Below are 20,493 nucleotides of genomic sequence, written 5' to 3' on the forward strand. Positions count from 1 at the left end.
TGTTTTTTTGGAATCTATAATCTTCGGTGGAGACCGTTCGGCCTCTAGTACATGAACGCTGGCTCCATCCGCGAGATTGGGAAAATTTTCATGAGGAACTTGTTCCACTATATCTTCTAGATTTCTTTCTTTCTCCTCCCCTTCAGGGATTCCAATAATTCTGATGTTGGAACGTTTCATGGCATCATTTATTTCCGTGATTCTGTTTTCATGGTTTCTAAGCTGTTTGTTCCAGGATTCCTACTGATCCTTTCTCTCTGTTTGTCCTCCAGATCACTAATTCTATCTTCTGGTCAGTTACCCTAGCTTTGAGAGAATTTAGATTAGATTGGAACCCATTGAGAGCATTATGAACCTCATCTCTGGTAGCTTTTAGCTCTGCCCTAACATTGTGAACACCCTTTCTGGTCGCTTTCAGTTCAGCCCTAATCAATTCCATTTGGTCATCCATGGCTTTCTCCAACCTAGCTATTGCCTGGATAATTGTTAGCCTGAATTCTCTTTCCAACATGTTGTCTATGTTGATAGCTGTTTGCTCTGTTGCAGGAGGTCCATCCTCTGTATTTTTCTTCTTTTGGGCATTCTTCCTCTTAGTCATTTTGGTGAGAGATGACTGAACAGATGTAGCTGGATGTATCGACTGTGGTGCTGTCAAGGTGCACCCTGGAATGCTTCTGAGCAATCAGGATTCCCCACCCAAACAAGAGAAAAAGAAAAGAAACAGAAAAAAAAAAGAGAGAGAGAGAGAGACAGGAAAGAAAGGGAAGATAAAAGAGAAGGTTCAGCCCAAATGGGCCCCAAGGTAAGATTTATGAAGTATACAAACAAAAACAGACAAAAACACTGAAAAAAATATACGACAAGAGAAAAAAATATATATATGCAAATAAAGGAAGAAGCTCGTCAAAAAGAACCCCAAGTGTAAGATTTATATACTATCAGGACAAACACAAAAACACAGAAACACTGGTGGAAGAAAAAGATGGGAGAGTGGTTATAAATTCTCAGTGTGGGCGAGGAAGGTTGTTTTGATTCTCCCTGGATGTATCTTGATATCTTTGTTAAAGGACTCAACTTTCCTAAGATAAAGGGGGATTAAAAATTGGTTTACCTATAGGGGTAGTACTGATTGGGGAAAGGGGATTACTTTGAAGTTTAACTCTATGTGAATATTAGAAAATAAAAATAAAAAAGGAATAAACTAGACTAAACTAAACTAAAAAAAAAAGAAATTTAAAAAATGGAAATGCAAAAGAAAAACACAGGTGTCTGTATCAAAAAGTTCAGGTTAGAAGGTTATTACGGAATTTGATGTACTGGACAGCTCACTGTGATGGTAAATAGGTTAAAAAATTATCTATATAAAAAAATGAGCCAAAATAGTGGGAACAAATTAAAAATAAAAGTTGTCCTATGTAGTAGTAGTGGTTGTTCTCTTGTAGTCTTTTTTTCTTTCTTTCTTTCCTGGTTGGTTTTCTGGGGGAGAGTCCTGCCACTGGAAATTTCAGTCAATGATATTCCCTGAGTTAAGTCCTCCTGCCCCCCTCAAGGGGGTGGGCTCTGAGGAAACTGGTTTTTTCAGGCTTTTGTTCTTTTGAGGTTTTTATGTTTGTTCACTTTTTTTTTCCTCTCACCTTGACAGCTTTTGATGGTTTCTGTAGGTTTAGAGGAAAGCAAACTGCACCCTGACCTCCCTCTCAGAGAGAAGCCTCAGTCTGGCTGCAGAGCCCATATAAATTTCCCCTTGGCCACTGGCAGAGAAGGTTCTGAGTCGCGGTCCCTGGGGATGCAGGATCTTCTGCTTGTACCTAAAACCACAGCAGTGGCGGCTGTCTGGGCAGCTCCAGTTCGCCAGAGAGGTTTCAAGCAGTGATCACACACTGAGATTTTCCCACTGGCCCAGGCTGGGAATGCCTGGTCTTTCTGGGTCTAAGAGCACCTGACTTGTGTGCACCTCTCTCAGGCTGTGGGTTGAGTGCACACGTCTCAGGCTCTGAGAGTGGGGCGCAGGTCCAAAAGCACCAGGCTGGGCTCCCATAGGGTTTCTGTCCCCTTTTACACCCAAGCATGAAGCAGGGGATGGTTGGGGTCTCAGGACATTTGGGGTGGTTCATAGCAAGTTCCAGGTGGATAGTCCAGCATGACTTTTTAGAGCATGGGGATCCATGCCCCCTCCTGTATCTACTCCTAGAAAAACAAAAAGGAGTTTAACACATTTTACACATTTAACACATTTCAATCATTAAAAATTTCTATCTCCTAATGAAAAATATACGGTATCTTTTCTGAGAAGGGAAGGACCCACTCATCCTTATTTAGCTACCTCATGTGAGTACCGAGGTCTCATGGGATGCTTAAGTTTATCAGAAGTGGATTTTCTGTAGGGTCCCACAGAACAGGTTGGAAGGAGTGTGAGGATGAGCGCTGGTGCTGTCTTCTTAGATTTGCCACCATGAAGAAGTATTATTTTCATAACATTACAAATAGAGAAAACTAAAGCAAGTTAAACAAGGAATAATATGGACAGGAAAGTTTGGATAAAAGAATCAGGCTTTGAAATTAGTCTGTAAGAATGAAAAGTATCTTAAAGAAGGACTTTCCAAGATAAGGGAAGAGACTGAGCAAGGGCAAATTTTACATCCAGGTCAGAAGTCTACACAATGTCTGGACAGAAGGAGAAGGGCTGTTGGATACAATGTTATGGCCAGGACTGATGTTATACTGTTCCTAAGAGCACAGCCCAAGCCAACCCTTCTGATACTAACTATTTTTCCTTTCCTCTTTTCTTCTCCCATAGTGCCTTCTCCTGCTCCAGCCATGGGTCAGTCTTCCTCCTCCCAACCCTCTCATGGTGGTGATTTGGCCTCCAGCTTTGAGAAGTTTTTTAAGGACTTCAAGATGGAAAGCAAAATCATCTCTCAAGAAACCGTCAATTCAATTCAATCAAGCCTGAAAGCAGGGGACCTTCAGAGTGTGGTTTCTGTCATCAGTAGTGCATTGAGAGATATCAATAATGCCCCACTGAGCATTGCTGTGACTGGGGAATCTGGGGCAGGAAAGTCCAGCTTCATCAATGCCATACGGGGTTTGCGGGATGAGGAGGAAGGGGCTGCCACTACTGGGCCGGTAGAGACAACCATGGAGAGAACGAAATATGAACACCCAAAGCTTCCCAATGTGACGTTATGGGACCTTCCTGGCATAGGGACCACTAAATTTCCGCCTCATGAGTATCTGGAGAAAATGAAATTTAGGGAGTATGACTTCTTTATCATCATCTCTGCTACCCGCTTCAAAAGCAATGATGCACAACTGTCTTCAGCAATTGAAAAAATGAAGAAGAATTTCTACTTTGTTCGAACTAAAGTAGACAAGGATTTATATTATGAGAAAAAGATTCGACCCAACAAATTTAACAAACAAGAAATCCTGGAACAGATACGCAATGACTGTGTGAATCACCTTAAAAAGGCCAATGTGAGTGATCCTCAGGTCTTCTTAATCTCCAACTTTGAGTTGGCTGACTATGATTTCCCAAGGCTGGAGAGTATCCTTCTGAGGGACCTCCCAGAGCTTAAGCGCCACATCTTTATGCAATGCCTGTGGAATATTACTGAGGCCACCATTGATGGAAAGAGGGATTCCCCGAGACAGAAGGTCTGGCTGGAGGCCATGAAGGCTGGAGCATCGGCCTTTGTACCTCTGATGGGTTATATCAGTGATAAAGATATGGAGACTTTAAAGGACTCTTTAACCCTTTACAGGGTTTACTTTGGGCTGGATGACTCATCCCTGAAAACAATAGCCAAGAACTTGGATGTATCAGTGGAGAAACTCAAGGAAAACCTTAAGTTTCCCCATTTGCTATCAATTGAGAAGGATGAGAAATCCTTAGGAGAAAAACTGCAGAGATATGTGGAAAATTTCTGCTCTGTTAGTGGAGGACCCATTGCCTCTGGTATTTACTTTAACAAGATTTTCTACCTTCAAAATTTTGTCCTTGAGATTGTGGCGAGTGATGCAACAGTTCTTCTTAAAAAACAGATTTCTAAGGACTTTGAGGACTCTGGGCAAGCCTGTTTACCTCAGGATGTTGGGAATGAAAAAGGGAAAAGTAAGACAGCCAGCTCCTGAATTATTCTCAGTGCTGCTATGGCACTGGTGCCTGGAAAGATGACTTAGGGCTTCCTTTAAGCATTCTGACCCACTGCCCTCAAGGGTATCACAGACATTTCCATAATACACTCTTGAATAAACCATTAACATAATGACTATTATTTGACAGTGAGAGCAATGACCTCTGAAGAATCCTTCCTTTGTATGATTATTTTGGGAAAAGTGAAGGACAGTGATCTGGAATTTTCTGATTAGTGGAGAGAATAATTCTTTATGTGATGGTTACTTCATACACAGCACCGGTCTTTCTACTGACATACTAGTAAAAAATGGCTATGTACAGAGTGGGTTCTGAAAATGAATTTTGAAATAAACACATGCATAGTACATTTTTGGTGTTCCTGACATTCTGTTATGAATCCGTAAATTCTCTTCTAAAATTTTTATTTAAATTCCAGTTATGGAACATACGAGTAATATTGGTTTCAAATGTACAGTATAGTGATTCAACACCTCCAAGTAATACCCAGTACTCATCACAAAAAGTACACTCCTTAATTCCCATCTCCTATTTAGCCCATCACCTCCCTTCTGGTAACCATTAGTTTGTTCTCTATAGTTAAGTGTCTGTTTCTTGGTTTGCCTTTCTTTTTTTCCCCATTTCTTATTTTTTTTCTTAAGTTTAACATGTGAGTGAATTCATACAATATTTATCTTCTTTGAGCATCTTATTTCACTTAACATAACTCTCTCCTCATCTATGTCATTTCAAATGGCAAGATTTCATTCTGTTTAATGACTGAGAAATATTTCATTTTATCTATATCTATATCTTTATCTGTACCTATATATCATATCTTCTTAATCCATTGATCAGTCAGTGGACATGTGGGTTGTTTCTATTATTTGACTATTGCAGATAAGCACTGAGATGCATGTATACCTTTTAATTAGCATTTATCTAATATTTGTGCACATAACTAGTAGTGCTGTATCATTGGGTACTTCTATTTTTAACTTTTTGAGGAACCTCCATACTGTTTTCCAGAATGACTGTACCATTTTACATTTCTACCAATGGCGCAAGAGGGTTCCCTTTCTCCACATCCTCACCAATGCCTGCTGTTTCTTGTATTGTTGATTTTAGCCATTCTGACGAGAGCAAGTTGATATATCATTGTAGTTCTGATTTGCATTTCCTTGATAATGACCGATGTGGAGCATCTTTTTATGTGTCTTTTGGCCAGCTAGATGTCTTCTTTAGAAAAATGTCTATTCATGTATTCTGCCCAGTTTTAATGTTATTTATTATTTGTATGTTGAATTGTTTAAGTTCTTTATATGTTTTGGATACTAACCCTTTACCAGGTATGTCATTTGCAAATATCTTGTCCCATTCCAGAGGTTGCCTTTTAGTTGTTGGCTGTTTCCTTCACTCTGCAGAAGCCTTTTCTTTTGATGTAGTTCCAGTAGTTTATTTTGCTTTTGTTTCCCTTGTCTCAGGAGATTCTTCTAGAAAGAAGATGCTAAAGCCAATATCAGAGAAGTTACTGCCTGTGTTCTCTTCCAGGATTTTTATGGTTTCAGGTCTCACATTGAATTCTTCAATCCGTTTTTCACTTTATTTTTGTATATGGTGTAAAGAAGGGGTGCAGATTTAGAGAGTGTCTTTGGTGTATGCTGCATGTACCCTGCTGTTGTGTTTTGGCAGCTCTATCCTTCAGGCCAGTTGTCTGTAAAGGCTCTATTTGTCTGCAGTAGGCAGTGTTTGGTCCTTTTCCTGAATCCTGAGTTTTAACCAAGTGGGATCATGCTTTCTTGTGAAACAAGACCTGACACTACCCTTATGAGAACCTATGAAGACCTGAAGAACCCTGTGGTTGGTGGGAGATGTGGTGTGGACAGGGATTTGGGCTGGTCTTCTGGGGGAGGAGTCTGTCACCCTGGGACTGATGGAAGCCTAAGAAGGGCATTTCCACTGCCTTCTGGCATTTCCAGAAGGGTGGATTTTGGTGTATGCAAATTAAGCAGCCAGTGTTGGCACCCTGCTGTTTCCTGCAGGTAGCTCTGTGTTTATGCTGAGGGGTGGGGAGGAAATGGCACTGGCCACTTCCTTTGTTCCTAGGGAGGTATCTCCATGATGCTGCCTCTGAGGGACTACAACTCCCCACTATGTGCCCCAGGCACTATTTAGATCACTGTTTCCAGGCTGTCTGTCCTGGGGTTGTTTGCCTGTGTTTTCACCAGGAGCAGTGCCGTGCCCTCTGGGCTCTTACCCAGCTGAGCCCACTGACCTTTACAATTCCAGGCTTTAAGACCTGCCACTTTCAAGAACTTACTGACATTTAGACCCTCTTGATTCCCATGCCAATTGCTTTGGGAAATGTTTTCCTTTTGTGTTACTTATGTGCTCCATTTTCTCTTGTCCTTTTCTGTGACCATGCCTCTCTCCCCTCCACAGCTTGCATGTTTCTTTTCTTCCCTACACCATGGCTCTGCAGTTCCTACCTTCTTCAATGTGGCTCCTTCACTCCTTCAGTCATGGAGTTTGTTCTATAGTCCTTATGGTCTATTTCTGGGGTATTTAAGACAATTTGATAGTTATCTAGTTCTGTTTGTTGGACAAGGCGAACCTAGGGTCCTCCTACTTTGCCACCATTTTCCTCTCCAAAACATTTGCCTTCCTTCATGAATGCAATAACGTTCTGATTTTTGATAGATCACCAATTAATGTTCACTGATAACCTTCTTCTCCTTTTTAGGGTTACCATTGTATTTAATAAACATAAAAGATAGTGAGATGAACATGTGTCACAGGAGGTGAAAAAGAAACATTAGCTAAGAAAAAGTCTTTATCTGAGGTATTTATGAGAGAGAAAAGTACATAAGATGGGAAAATAGTCAAAGGGTTTGCATATTGTGGGTCTACCTTGCTTGGTAACAGCATATTTTGTGACCAAGTTTCAGAGATTAGGGAATAAGAGAAAAGAGGATTATGATTACTACTTAAAAAAATAAAAATAAATAAAATAAATAAATAAAATAAAAATAAATAAAATAAATTTAAAAATCAAATAAAAAATAAATAAAAATACAAATAAAAAATTAAATAAATAAAAATTAAAATTAAAAAATAATCAAAAGGTCCTTAAACATATCGAATCCCTCATCTAATAAGGGGAATGCAAATTAGAAATGGCATCTACACTAAGTTATCATTTATCCCCTATTAGATTGGGGGAAATTGCAAAGTTTGGTGAAACTGTAGAAAAATGGTTGTCATACAATGCTGGTGGTTGCACATATGATATAGCCTATAATATGGTGAATTACACCATCTCTAGGGCAATTACACACACATTTACACTTTGCCACAATGATCCTACTTTGAAGAATTTGGGCCATAAAAATTGAGAGTAGATTAGTGGTTGGCAGGGGTTGGAAAGTGGGGGGAAATGTTTAATGCTACTGAAAGAGGACAAGCTTTCAGTTATAAGGTAAATGTTACTATGGTTAATAATACTGTTGTGTACATTTGAAATTTGTTAACAGTGTAGGTCCTAAGTGTTTCTCCCACAGAAGCACAAAAGGTAAATATGTGAGGTGATTAATGTATTAATTTACTTGATTGTACTAATCATTTCACAAAATGTACAATTATATCACATCATCACCTTGTGTACTTTAAATATATATGATTTTATCTGTCATTTTTATCTAAATCAGCTGGGGGAGGACAAAAACTGGAAAAATTACAAAAAACACATATTTGGAGTAGTATTTGAAATGGGAAAACACTAAGTTGAAATATTCTTCAATAGAGATGTTAGTTACAAAATAGATGACTTGACAACTATAAAAAAGAGTGAGTAATTCCATTTATATTTTTATGCACTCATCTCCAGGATATATTATTGTTCAGTGCAAAAAGTAAGATGGGGAATTACGTGTGTAGTATGTTACTGATGCTCTAAGGCAGTTCAAAATATAAATGTATATTTCCATATATTCTTCAAATAAACATGAGAAAACTTTAGGAATAAAATATAATTACCTACAGGGGAAGTGATGATACTGTGTGGAGAGGCAATGGTAAGAACTAGATTTCACTTAATGCAAATTATTTGCACTAGAAATATGTATAGGTATTTACATAGGAATATAACTGTATAGTTAAAAAAAGACCCAATGCTTGTAGAAACAAAAAGCAAGTCAAAACAAATTAATCTAAGCAAATGGGTGGTCTAACAAAGCAGAAGATTTTTTTTAAAATTTCTTTATTTATTCATATTTTTAAAAGTTCCAGCATAGTTAGAGTTAAGATTGCGGAGGAATAGAGGGTCTTAAGTTGTCTCATCCCTTGAATAAGCAGATAGTTATCAAATCATTCTGAACACCTGAGAAATCAATCAAAGATCTGAGAAATAAATGCTGTGAGTTTATTTGTAGAAAAGTGACCAGCTTTTGAAAGTTAGGAGGTGTGGAGACTTGAACCTGGAGTGACATAACTAAGGATATGGCAGAGAGGATGGACTCTGCCTAAGGAGGCTTCTGCAAAGTATTAGAAGCAAAAGAGAGCAAAATCAGAATGTTTAAAGTCTGCTACATTGGAGGATGTCCCTGGCTTAAAGGTGCTCAGATGGTAAATCAAGGCAGAATCACAGGTGTGGCAGTATGGTCTCAGGATCTCTGGGGTCACAAGAAGAAGGTGGGGGAATGCCTGAATGGGGCAGAGTTTCTAGGCATAGGGTTGGGAAACTTACTGAAAACAGTGAGTCTAGGGTCTAGCTTTCTGCTCTATGTTGCCACAAACTGCAAACAACTCCATGGTCATGCCACCACTTTCCTACAAGGGGCCCAATGAAAAGCAGAAGTGTGATGAGATCCACTCCCTCCCCTGGGAGGAGCAGCATGGGTCCCAGCCACAGGAGTCCCTAAAATTTAGAGTTTTGAAACTCCGTCATATGCCTGAGATTAAAAACAAAACAAAAACAAAGAATCTTGGTCACAGGCAGGGTGAACACAGAGTTCTGATGGAAACTCAGGAGACAAGAGTTATTGCTTTTCTGTGAGGGCTCACTGAACAATGGGGAGTGTGAACTTTCAGCTTTGGAGCTAGAGAGTGGGGTGTCACCATATTCATCCCATAGATCAATGTTGAAAGACTTTAGGGAGCAAAACAGCCACACATGTTGGAATCCAGAACCACTTACACTGAGCACTGATTCTGCACAAAGGAGACACATTTGCAATAGGACAGGCCCACCTAAGAATCAGAATGACAGGCCCAATCCAAGAAGGCCAGCACAAACAATTGGCTCCCACCAAGTTTACTGATCATAGAGGGCTGCAAAGCTTCAGCTCTTGGGGAAAACAGGCTACAGCATTTTTGTATTTTTTATTCTTTAGTCATTTAGTGTTATGTTTTTTTTTTTGGTTATTGTCTTATTTTTTCAATTCTTATCTTAGTCTTTCTTAATTTTTATTTATATATATATACATTATATATTTTTAAAATTTCTTGTTTCCTTTCATTGTATTTTATTTTATAAATATCAATCTATCTATATGTTTATATCTATCTATCTATCTATCTATCTATCATCTATCTGTAATGTTTTTCTTTCTTTCTTATTTTGGGATCTAGTTTCTTTGAACAAGGAGACCAAAACACACTCAGGACCTAGTGTTTATTTGGTTTTGTTCTTTGTTTTGTTTTGTTTTCTGTTGTCATTGTTGTTATTCTTGTTTTTTAGTTTATTTTTTTCCTTTTCTTTCTGAATTTCTTTTCTGGACAAAATGAGGATATAGAGAAATTCATCCCAAAAGAAAGAACAAGACGTAGTACTCATTGCAAGATATTTAATCAATATGGATATAAGTAAAGATGTTAGAACTAGAATTTAAAACGATGATTATAAAGATACTAGCTGAGTTTAAAAAAAGCATAGAAGACCATGGAGAAACTTTTAGTGTAGAAATAAAAAAAATCCCTACAATTTATTCAGGCCAAATTTAAAAATGCTGTTGCCTATATTCAATTCCAAGTAGAGTTATAAAAAACAAGGATGAATGCAGTGAAGAGTAAATCAGTGATATAGAACATAAGATGATGGAAAATAAGTAACCTGAAAAGAAAAGAGAAAGAGAACTATTAGATCACAAAGACAGAGAAATCAGTGATTCCATAAGTGAAATAATAGCCACATCACAGGGGTTCCAGAAGATGAAAAGTGGGAGAAATGAGCCACAGTTTTATTTGAACAAATTATAGCTCAGCACTTCCCTAAACTGAGGAAGGAAACAGACATTCAAAGTCCAGGAGGCACAATAAGCCCCCTCAAAATCAATAAAATTAGGTCAAACCTTGACATATAATAGTGAATCTTGCAAATTTCAAAGATAAAGAGAAAATCCTGAAAGGAATTCGGGAAAAGAGGTCCTTAGATGACAATGATAGCCACACAAGTCTCGCAGATGACCTGTCCATTGACACCTGGCAAGCCAGACAGGACTGGCATGATATATTCAATGTACAAAAGAGAAAATATATGCACTAATATTACTTTATCCATCAAAGCTGTCATTCTGAATAGAAGGAGAGAGAAAGAATTTCCAGGACATGGGGCACCTGGGTGGCTCAGTGGGTTAAAGCCTCTGCCTTCATTGAGCCCTGAATCGGTTTCTCTGTTCAGGAGGGAGCCAGCTTCCCCCACCCTCCCTCACCAACTTGTGATCTCTGCTGTCAGATAAATAAATAAATAAAATCTTAAAAAAAAAAAAAAAGAATTTCCAGGACAAACAAAAGCTAAAGGAATTTGTGTTGACTAAGCCACCCCTGCAGACAATATTAAAGGGAATCACTGGAGTGGAGCGTGATCCCTAAAGTAACAAAGACAAGAAAGGAAAAGAGATGATCAACAGTAATAATGACTTTACAGGTAATATGATGGCAGTAAATAGAAGTCCTTCAGTAATTACTCTGAATGTAAATGGACTCAATGCTCCAATCAAAAGTCTTAGGGTATAACAATGGATAAAAAAAAGAAGACCCATCAATATGTTGCTTACAGGATACTCATTTTAGATCCAAAGACACCTCCAGAATGAAAGTGAGGAGGTGGAGAACTATTTATCATGCTAATAGACATCAAAATAAAGCGGGAGTAGCCAACTTCTGTCAGACAAACTAGATTTTTTAAAATAATTTTTTTATTTTTTTAACATATAATGTATTATTAGCCCCAAGGGGTACAGGTCAGTGACTAGCCAGGTTTCCACACTGCACAGCACTCACCACAGCTCACACCTTCCCTAATGTCCATAACCCAACTACCATCTCCTTCACCCCCTCCCCCAGGCAACTCTCAGTTTGTTTTTGAGATTAAGAGTCTCTTATGGTTTGTCTCCCTCCCGATCCCATCTTGCTTTATTTATTCTTTTCCTACCCCCCAACCCCCCCATATTGCATCTCCACTTCCTCATATCAGGGAGATCATATGATAATTGTCTTTCTCTGATTGACTTATTTTGCTAAGCATAATACCCTCTAGTTCTATCCAAGTCATCCCAAATGGCAAGATTTCATTTCCTTAGATGGCTGCATAGTATTCCATTGTATATATATACCACTTCTTTATCCATTCATCTGTTGATGGACATCTAGGTTCTTTCCATAGTTTGGCTATTGTGGACATTGCTGCTATAAACATTCAGGTGCACTTGCCCATTCAGATCATGACATTTGTATCTTTAGGGTAAATAAAGTAATGCAATTGCTGGGTCATAGGGTATCTCTATTTTCAACTTTTTGAGGAAACTCCATGCTGTTTTCCAGCATGGTTGCACCGGCTTGCATTCCCACCAACCATGTAGGAGGGTTCCCATTTCTCTGCTTTCCTCGCCAGCATCTGTCATTTCCTGTCTTGTTAATTTTAGCCATTCTGACTGGTGTGAGGTGGTATCTCATTGTGGTTTTGATTTGTATTTCCCTGATGCCGAGTGATGTGGAACACTTTTTCATGTGTCTGTTGGCCATCTGGATGTCTTCTTTGCAGAAATGTCTGATCATGTCCTCTGCCCATTTCTTGATCAGATCATTTGTTCTTTCAGTGTTGACTTTCATAAGTTATTTATAGATTTGGGATACTAGCCCTTTATCTGATATGTCATTTGCAAATATCTTCTCCCATTCTGTTGGTTGCCTTTGGTTTTGTTGACTGTTTCCTTTGCTGTGCAAAAGCTTTTGATCTTGATGAAGCCCCAATAGCTCATTTTTGCACTTGCTTCCCTTGGAGACACACACATACCATGATTAAACCACAAGTTATATATAGATAGATATATTATAGATAGATATATTATATAGATAGATATATTAAACCACAAGTTTATAGATAGATAGATAGATAGATAGACAGATAGATATAGATCAGATATCTGGGATATCTCCTTCCCTCTGGGAACCACCAGTTTGTGTTCTGTGTTTCAGGGTCTCTCCTTCTCTCTCTCTTTTTCTACTTTTCCCTTTGTTTCTTTTGTTTCTTAAATTCCATGTATTGTTGCTTCCCGATGGCACACAGGAGAAGGATGAGGCACAAACCAGTCACCTGTAAGAGAAAGGGAGCAGGGGACAACAGTAGGAAAGACCATTGCCCCAAACAACTTTTTAGTTCCATTTTTATTAGATATAGACAGTAATTAACAGAAGAGCCGAAGAAGGCTAAACATTAGTCATATGTCTTGTAGATAAACAGGAAGGAAGGCAAAATATGTTCGGTCAAGCAGTATAAATTTTATAGTTGAGCAAGCACATTCAAAGGACTTACCTAATTAGCCACAGGTGCTCTCGGTGGGGGGAAAGAGGAGATAAGGGGAAAATGAAGCAGGCGGCATTCTGCTCGGCTTCAAAGCCATATATCTTCCTCTCCCCCAGAGGCCTGTTGCCAGTATGTGTTTTTCTTGAGGCTATATCTAAACATGCTTGGTAACTAGTAGAATTTCCCATGGGTTATATTTTAAGTAATACATTATTCTGAGGGACAGTTACAATGTATGAGTCAAGTCATGTGGTATATGTCTTACTCTGACTTATTTCACTTAGCATTTTATTCTCTAGGTCTATTCATGTTGTTGTTGCAAATGGCATGATCTTATTCTTTTTTAAAATTTAAATTAAATTAAATTTATTTATTTGTCATAGAGAGAGAGAGAGCAAGCACAGGGGAGGGGGTGGGGTGGGAGAGGGAGAAGCAGGCTTCCAGCTGATCAAGGAGCCCGATGCAGAACTCGATCCCAGGACCCTGGGATAATGACCTCAGCTGAAGGCAGATGCTAACCAACTAAGCCACCCAGGTGTCCCCAGCAATATCTCGTTCTTTTTTAATGGCTGAGTAGTATTTACTTTATATATATATATTTTATATTTTCCATATACATATAAACTGTATGTTTTGTATATACATATATATAATCATATCTTCTGTATCCATTCCCCTATGGATGGTATTTTATTTTATTTTTTGATGCTGTTGTAATTCTTTTTTTTCTTTAAGATTTTATTTATTTATTTGCCAGAGAGAGAGTGAGTGCAAGCAGGGGGAATGGCAGGCAGTGGGAGAAGCAGGTTCCCTGCTGAGCAAGAAGCCCAGTGCAGGACTCGATCCCAGGACCATGTGATCATGGCCTGAGCTGCAGGCAAATGCTTAACCGACTCAACCACTCAGAAATCCCTCATTCTGCATAATTGTAATTGTTTTCTTAATTGGTCTTTCAGCTAGTTGATTTTTAGTGTACAGAAATGCAACAGATTTTTATATACTCATTTTATATCTTGAAATATTGTTAACTTTGCTCATTACTTTGAACAAGTGAAATCTTTGGGTTTACCTCTTCCTTTGTGGTGTGGATGACTTTTATATCTTTTTTTTCCTGATTGTCATGACCAGAACTTCCAGGACTATTTTGCATAGAATGGTGTGGCAAGGAATCCTTGTCTTTTTCCTGATCTTAGAGGAAAAGATTTCTACCTTTCATTTTTGAGTATGAAGTTAGCTGGGGGCCTGCCTATATGGCTCTTATTATGCACAATTTGCTGAACATTTATTTATGAAAAGACATTTAATTTTGTCTTTTTTTCCCATGAACTGAGTTGACATCTAATTTTTATCCTTTATCCCATTTATGTGGTATATTATATACATTGATTTGCTCATGTGAAATTAAGCTTCCATCCCCTGGGACACAAATAAAATAAATCCCACTGACCCTGATGTATGTTGATGTATGATGTATGATGTTGGATTTTGTTTGCTAATATTTTGTTGAAAAAATTTGCATCTATTCTTATTAAGGATACTGGCTTGGGGAGAGGAAGCATGCAGTGAGCATGAGGACCCTAGGCGCCCCTAGTCCCATGAACCCAATGAGATAACTGTCAAGCCATCCTGAATATCCCAGGAATTGATCTGAAGACGGACAGAACAAACTCCACAACTAAAGGGAGAGAAGAGAAGTGGGTACCTTCTACCCACTGGAGAAGGTAGGAAGTGTGGAGTCATGGTTTAGGGGAGAAAGGGATGTTGGGTGCTGCAGACAGGAGGGGAGGGCATGGATGTAGAGAACGTGTGAGAGAGAGAGAGAGAAGTAGAGGAGCACATGGGGGAACACAGCAGGAGAATATTATCCCACAGCCATTGACTTGGAAAACAAGAGGGGCTATATATTATGAATTCTTGCAATTCTTGGCTTAAAGCCTGCAGTTTTAAACAGCACAGTAGGCTTGGCTTTAGCACAGCAGGCTTGGCTGTGCAGCTTCTGGGAAGAAGGCAGGCAAACAACCCAGGTCAGACAGCTTGGAAACAGGGATCTGAAGCATGCTTGGGGCACACAGGGAGAGATTGTTTACTTTTCTTGGAGCATGACCTTGAAGTGTTCACACAGATGCCTCTCCTGAAACAATTCACAATTCCCCCTTCCTTGCACCATTTCCTTCCAACCCACCTCAGCTCCAACTGCTGGAAGCACCACAAGGCCAATATTGTCAGCCTAACTTGTTTACACCAAGCCCTACCCCACTGCACTCTGGTGAGACTGACCTTCTCAATCAGCTAGCCTCAGTCCCAGTACAGAGGCCCTACCCCATGAAGACAAGTACACCCTCCTGCCCCGACACTGTCTGGCCAGACCGAAGTGTTTTTAAAATTTTGTTTTGTTTTGTTTTTTAGGTTTTAAAAAATTTATTTTTTAAAAGTTAACATGTGCCTAACTTTTTTTATTTAAAAAAATTCATTTTATTTCAAAAGAGAGATAGTGTGTGCACATGCAAGTGGTGGTGAGAGAAGAAATCTCAAGCAGGCTCAATGTTTAGTGCAGAGCCCAGCCAGGGCTCAATCATGACCCTAAGATAATGATCTGAGCTGAAATCAAGAGTTAGACACTTAACCAACTGAGTCATTCAGGTGTCCCAAGACCAAAGAGTTTTGAGTGCAAAAGGAGAGATCAAGACTGACAAAAGCAAGAAAGGACAGAAAATCACCAGAACTATTGACAAAACAGTTATAAAATGGTACTAAATACATATCTATCAATAATTACTTTGAATGTTAATGGACTAAACACTCCAAACAAAAGACATTGAGTGGCAGAATGGATTAAAAAATGTATTTGATACCTATAAGAGTCTCATTTAATTCTATTATTTTTATAAAGATTTTCTTTCTTTCTTTCTTTCTTTCTTTCTTTCTTTCTTTCTTTCTTTGAGAGAGAAAGGGAGCACAAGTGAGAGAGCACCAGCAGGGGGAGCAGCAGTGAGAGAGAGAAGCAGAGTCCCCACTGAGCAGAGAGCCCAAATGTGGGGCTCAATCTCAGGAACCTGAGATCATGACCTGAGCCAAAGGCAGCTGGTTAACTGACTGAGCCACTTAGGCACCCCAAGAGACTCATTTTAGACTTAAAGGCACTTGTTGATCTAAAGTGAAGGGATGGAAGGGGAAATCCAAATCAAAACTACAATGAGGTATTACCATCTGTCAGAATGGCTAAAATCTTTTTGTGTCTTCTTTAATTCACACAAAAAGATGGAAAAACATTCCATGCTCATGAATTGGAAGAATAAACATGGTTAAAATGTCGATCCTGCCCAGAGCAATCTACACTTTCAATGCCATCCCTATACCATATAAAAAATGCCATCATTTTTCAAGGAGCTGGATTAATCCTAAAATTTGTATGGAACCAGAAAAGACCCCGAATCACTAAGGAAATGTTAAAAGCTGGGCACATCATGTTGCCTGACTTCAAGCTATATTACAAAGCTGTGATCAAGACAGCTTGGTATTGGCCTCGAAACAGTCACATAGATGAGTGGCACAGAATAGAGAACCCAGAAATGGACCCTTAACTCTATGGTCAACTAATCTTTGATAAATCAGGAAAAAAATATCCAATGGAAAAAAGACAGTCTCTTCAATAAGTGGTGCTGGGAAAATTGAACAGCTTCAAGTAGAAGAATGAAACGTGACCATTCTCTTATACCATACACAAAGATAAATTCAAAATGGATGAAAGACCTCAATGTGAGACAGGAATCCATCAAAATCCTAGAGGAGAACATAGACAGTGTCCTCGTGGGGCTGGTCACAGAGCACCCCTACCCTTCCTTGGGTTTCTCTGCTGAAGGTGCTCAAATAATCCTGACATGCCTCGGGTTAATGCTGTAGGAGTCCTACACTCCAGAATGGAGAAAGTGAAACTGGTTCTCCCCCTTTTTGAGAACTGGTGTGATTTCCAGGAATAGAAACTGAAAGCAGCCATCCCTGATTTCCCTGCACTTGGGCTGGGGTCCTGCCACGACCATTATCCAGAAATTACACAGCTCTGAGCAGGTTAGGCACCAGAACAGAAAACCCTGCAGTTTCACCTTCCTAACTCCTTTTCTTTCCTTTACTGGCTCTTCCTAGGACACCCCAACCCAACACAGTTCTCTTCTTTCCTTACAGAGCATCCTGGGCATTGAACATGTTTTGGATGGTCTCAGAGGGAATGGTCTCTGCTTCAGGGCTGGAGTCTTCCCCAGGAGGGGTAACTTCCAGGAAGACCACCGATACCTTCTTGATAGTAGTCACACAATGCTTCCTGGAGCAGGTGAGTGAGAGGGCTCCTACAACCGAACTTGGCTAGTAACCCTCCTACTGTGACGTGAAGATAGAGTCTGACACCAGAGAGAAGGGCTTGGGGACTGGATTACCCATTTCAGTGAGTAGTCACCATTGAGACCCTCTCTGATATTCCTCAGGGACAAAACAGCACCCAAACGCTTTGGCTGCTGCAAACCTATCCAGTCCTCCAGTGTGGAGGTAATGGGGTTATCAACTCCATGTTCACAGCACTGGGGTTGGAAAAGGACAGGAAGATTTGTCATTCATTTTCTCTTAGGGTCTAAGTAGTATGTAAGACAATGACAATTTCAGGGGGTAGCCTGGAGTTGGGAGAGTCTATCTGGAACACTGCCTTGACCTCTTGTGGATGAGGGCGTGGGGGTGGGGTTTCAGGGACAAGGTCTAACAGACCTTAGACAATGTATAACAGTGCACATGTGTATCTGCATTGGAGAAACTATCCCCCTTGGTGGACACCAACTCCATCCTTCACCTCAGTGAGGTGGACTCTTGAAATACTCTTCCCAGACCAGGTCTTTTGTGCTTCCTGCCCACTGATGATGTAGATGTTTATTATACTTTCCTAGAATAAATCAATATGTTGATTTTTTCCATCACTCTTTCCCTATGATGATAAAATGGGGGAAATCTGGGCTTGTCCCACATTGGGTTCAAACTACAAAAGGCCTTGATGCCGTACATTTCTAGTTTGGTGATCATCGGGCATGGTACGAACTATATAGGACCCTGTGTTGGAAGTTCACTAATGAGTGTTTTCCTTTCTGCTTCTAAGGTCATGAAATCTATCTGGTGCATTATAACAAGAGTTCAAAATGAAATTTACCCAGTGCAATAGAATCCAGTAGGTTAAAATAAAGGGTAGACAGACTGTTGGTAAACTCTTTCTTCAGGTCTATGCATATGTGTGCATGAATGTGTGTTGAGTGTGTACTTAGTTCTTACGTGAAATGCATCTCTCACTGCTGACCTCATTCAGAAGGCTGAAAGATCTGTTCCCAGGTCTGGTTCCTTTGCAAGCACAGCTGCCCTCTCTAGTTGAATCTGCTACCTGGGCTCCTTCCAGAAAGGCCTATGTCTCTTTACTCAGAGACCGAGACCCTCAAACTCTCTTTAGAGAGGGAAGATCAGAGGTTTAGCATGAGTAGGATCTACAAGAAGGAAGCGGGGGAGGCACTTGCACCTGGACTTGTCTATGATGGCTTCTGGGTCAGTAATCTGAGCCTCAGTGTTCTGCAGACACATATGCATTGACCACTCCTGGAATAACTTACAGCTTGTCATGGATTTACCCTTGTCCCATCCTGCAATGGTAGTGACACATGGGCACAGTACTGCCTAAAAGGATCCCGAGAGGGTCCTATGTGCGAGGTTGTCTAGCAACAGGTGCAGGGCAGAGACCAGATGAGATGGTAGTGGGGAACAGGAGAGCTGTGGCTGTGCTTCATAACCTCAATCACCCCCCTTCAATCGGGTCCAGCACAGGGGCTCAGCTGAGAAGACATGTGAAATGTCCATGGTCAGACATAGTCATAGAGATGGTCTGGAAAAATATAGGTTTGTGCTCACCTCCCACACCCACCTTGTGGTGGGGGATGGTCATACTCTGCCCCAGCCCCTACTTGCTTTCCGAAGGGCTGTGGCAGAACTGGCTTCAACATTTCAGATGACAGATTTAGGAGGCAAAGTTAAATTATCCATCAACCAATAAGTAGAAGATATACAATGGTATATTGTGTTTCATTCATCTAACAGAAGTATGTCCCATACCTGCTGGGGACTAAGGGCACTAGAATCTAGGGAATTATTTACTGTAAGTGCAAAGACTTGCATGTGTATTTTTATGATACTAATCATCTAACAGGGGATGAAAGAATGCTTTTTGGGACTTTAAACTTTTGAGGACACAGGATTTTTTTCGATTGATCTACCAGTTGGGAAGTCAAGGTGAGGTGGGTACATGTGGAAGCTGTGATGGGATTTAGACAAACCAGGAAAAGAAATCAAGGGCTGTATCCCAGGTCCTATGTTCTGGCCTGCTTGGGCACCACAGGAACACTGGTAAGGACATCCAGTCTTTTCCATCCCATACTAGGGCAAATTTACAGGCAAGCAGAATATATAGCATGCTGAGGGGCAGCAGAAAGCCCTTCACACAACCAAGTCAGTGAGCCTGGAACTCACCCACGAGATTGTCTCCTGGAACCATGATGACAGTTGAGGCCTCCAGGGACTTCTGTGTACCTCACAAACAAGAATGGAGGCTATTCTGGGTAATAGTCAAGAGAGGTCTTAAGGAAGGCTTTGAGTACAAGGGCAAGGACTACTCTTCTTCTTATTCCAGAATGTTCTTTCAGCCTGAGCCAACCCAGAGCTCCATCTTTCTGACTTCTAGCCAGCTTTAGCCATGCGTGCCTGCCCACCACCATGTCATCCACCCCCTCACAGAGCTCAGGGCACCTCCACAAGTTTGCTTCTGCCTGGGGACATCCCCGGTGGGACATCCTGCTCACACAATCTGGGTGGAGGAGTACCCATATTTGCCTGGTCCTGACTGAGCAACCTTCATAATATCCTTCTGCTCAAACCCCTCCATCCATAACCTGCTGAGAAGCTGACTACTAGTAGCACAGCTACAGAGCATTCATCAGTGGTCTCCTCTAAGCCTCTAACATGTGCACATCTTCCCAATGAGCACCTTTACTGCTTTTCTTTTCAACAACTTCATTGGGATATAATTTACACATTCTATGATTCATCCCTTTAAAGTTTTCAGTAGCTTTGAATATATTCACAAAGTTGTACACCCATCATAATCAGATTTAGAACGTGTTCATTATCCAAAAGATATCCTGTACCTCTTGACTAACTCTCTTTTCCCTCCTACCATTTGCCCTTCCAATCTAGGAAAGCCTCAATATATTTTCCATGCCTAAGGATTTGCCTTTTCCGGACATTTCATATGAATAGAATCACAGAATACATGGTCTGTTGGGCTGTCAGCATCCACAGAGCATAATGTTTTGGGGTTCATCCATGTTGTGGGTGGTATCAGTACTTCATTTTTTTCTTGCCCAATAGCGATCTATTGTATGGATAGACCACTTTTCTTTATCCATTGAACAGTGGGTGGACAACTGTGAATTCCACCTGAGGGGTTATTGTAATAATGTCGCTGTGAACATTTGCATGCAGATTTTAC

The 20,493-nt window shown here is 40.2% G+C and overlaps 3 protein-coding genes across 8 annotated transcripts in view; all 3 read left to right on the forward strand.

Moving 5' to 3' along the window:
• The window catches only part of LOC125100150 (T-cell-specific guanine nucleotide triphosphate-binding protein 2-like), a 267,522-nt gene that overhangs the window by 136,489 nt on the left and 110,540 nt on the right, over positions 1-20,493 (forward strand). The window lies entirely within an intron of this gene.
• LOC125100147 (T-cell-specific guanine nucleotide triphosphate-binding protein 2-like) overlaps positions 1-20,493 on the forward strand; it is a 303,876-nt gene that overhangs the window by 6,253 nt on the left and 277,130 nt on the right. For 2 of the 6 annotated variants that reach the window (XM_047730079.1, XM_047730080.1), the window contains exons 2-4: positions 14,469-14,656; positions 17,115-17,259; positions 18,067-18,135. The exons of 2 other annotated variants lie outside the window; for them this stretch is intronic. The gene's annotated coding sequence lies outside the window, so the exon portion shown is untranslated. The remainder of the gene's footprint in view (positions 1-14,468; positions 14,657-17,114; positions 17,260-18,066; positions 18,136-20,493) is intronic. 2 more of the 6 variants (XM_047730082.1, XM_047730081.1) reach the window with 2 other exon arrangements.
• On the forward strand, positions 741-4,502 carry LOC125100149 (T-cell-specific guanine nucleotide triphosphate-binding protein 2-like). Its single transcript, XM_047730085.1, has 2 exons — positions 741-802; positions 2,798-4,502. The coding sequence occupies exon 2, from the start codon at positions 2,818-2,820 to the stop codon at positions 4,132-4,134; it is 1,317 nt and encodes a 438-aa protein (XP_047586041.1). The 5' UTR covers positions 741-802; positions 2,798-2,817; the 3' UTR covers positions 4,135-4,502.

This window comes from Lutra lutra, chromosome 5 (genome assembly GCF_902655055.1).
Source record: "Lutra lutra chromosome 5, mLutLut1.2, whole genome shotgun sequence".
Taxonomy (NCBI): domain Eukaryota; kingdom Metazoa; phylum Chordata; class Mammalia; order Carnivora; family Mustelidae; genus Lutra; species Lutra lutra.

Excerpts from the sequence above, each read along its gene's own strand:
- LOC125100149 (XM_047730085.1), top strand. The coding sequence starts at position 2,818 with ATGGGTCAGTCTTCCTCCTCCCAACCCTCTCATGGTGGTGATTTGGCC.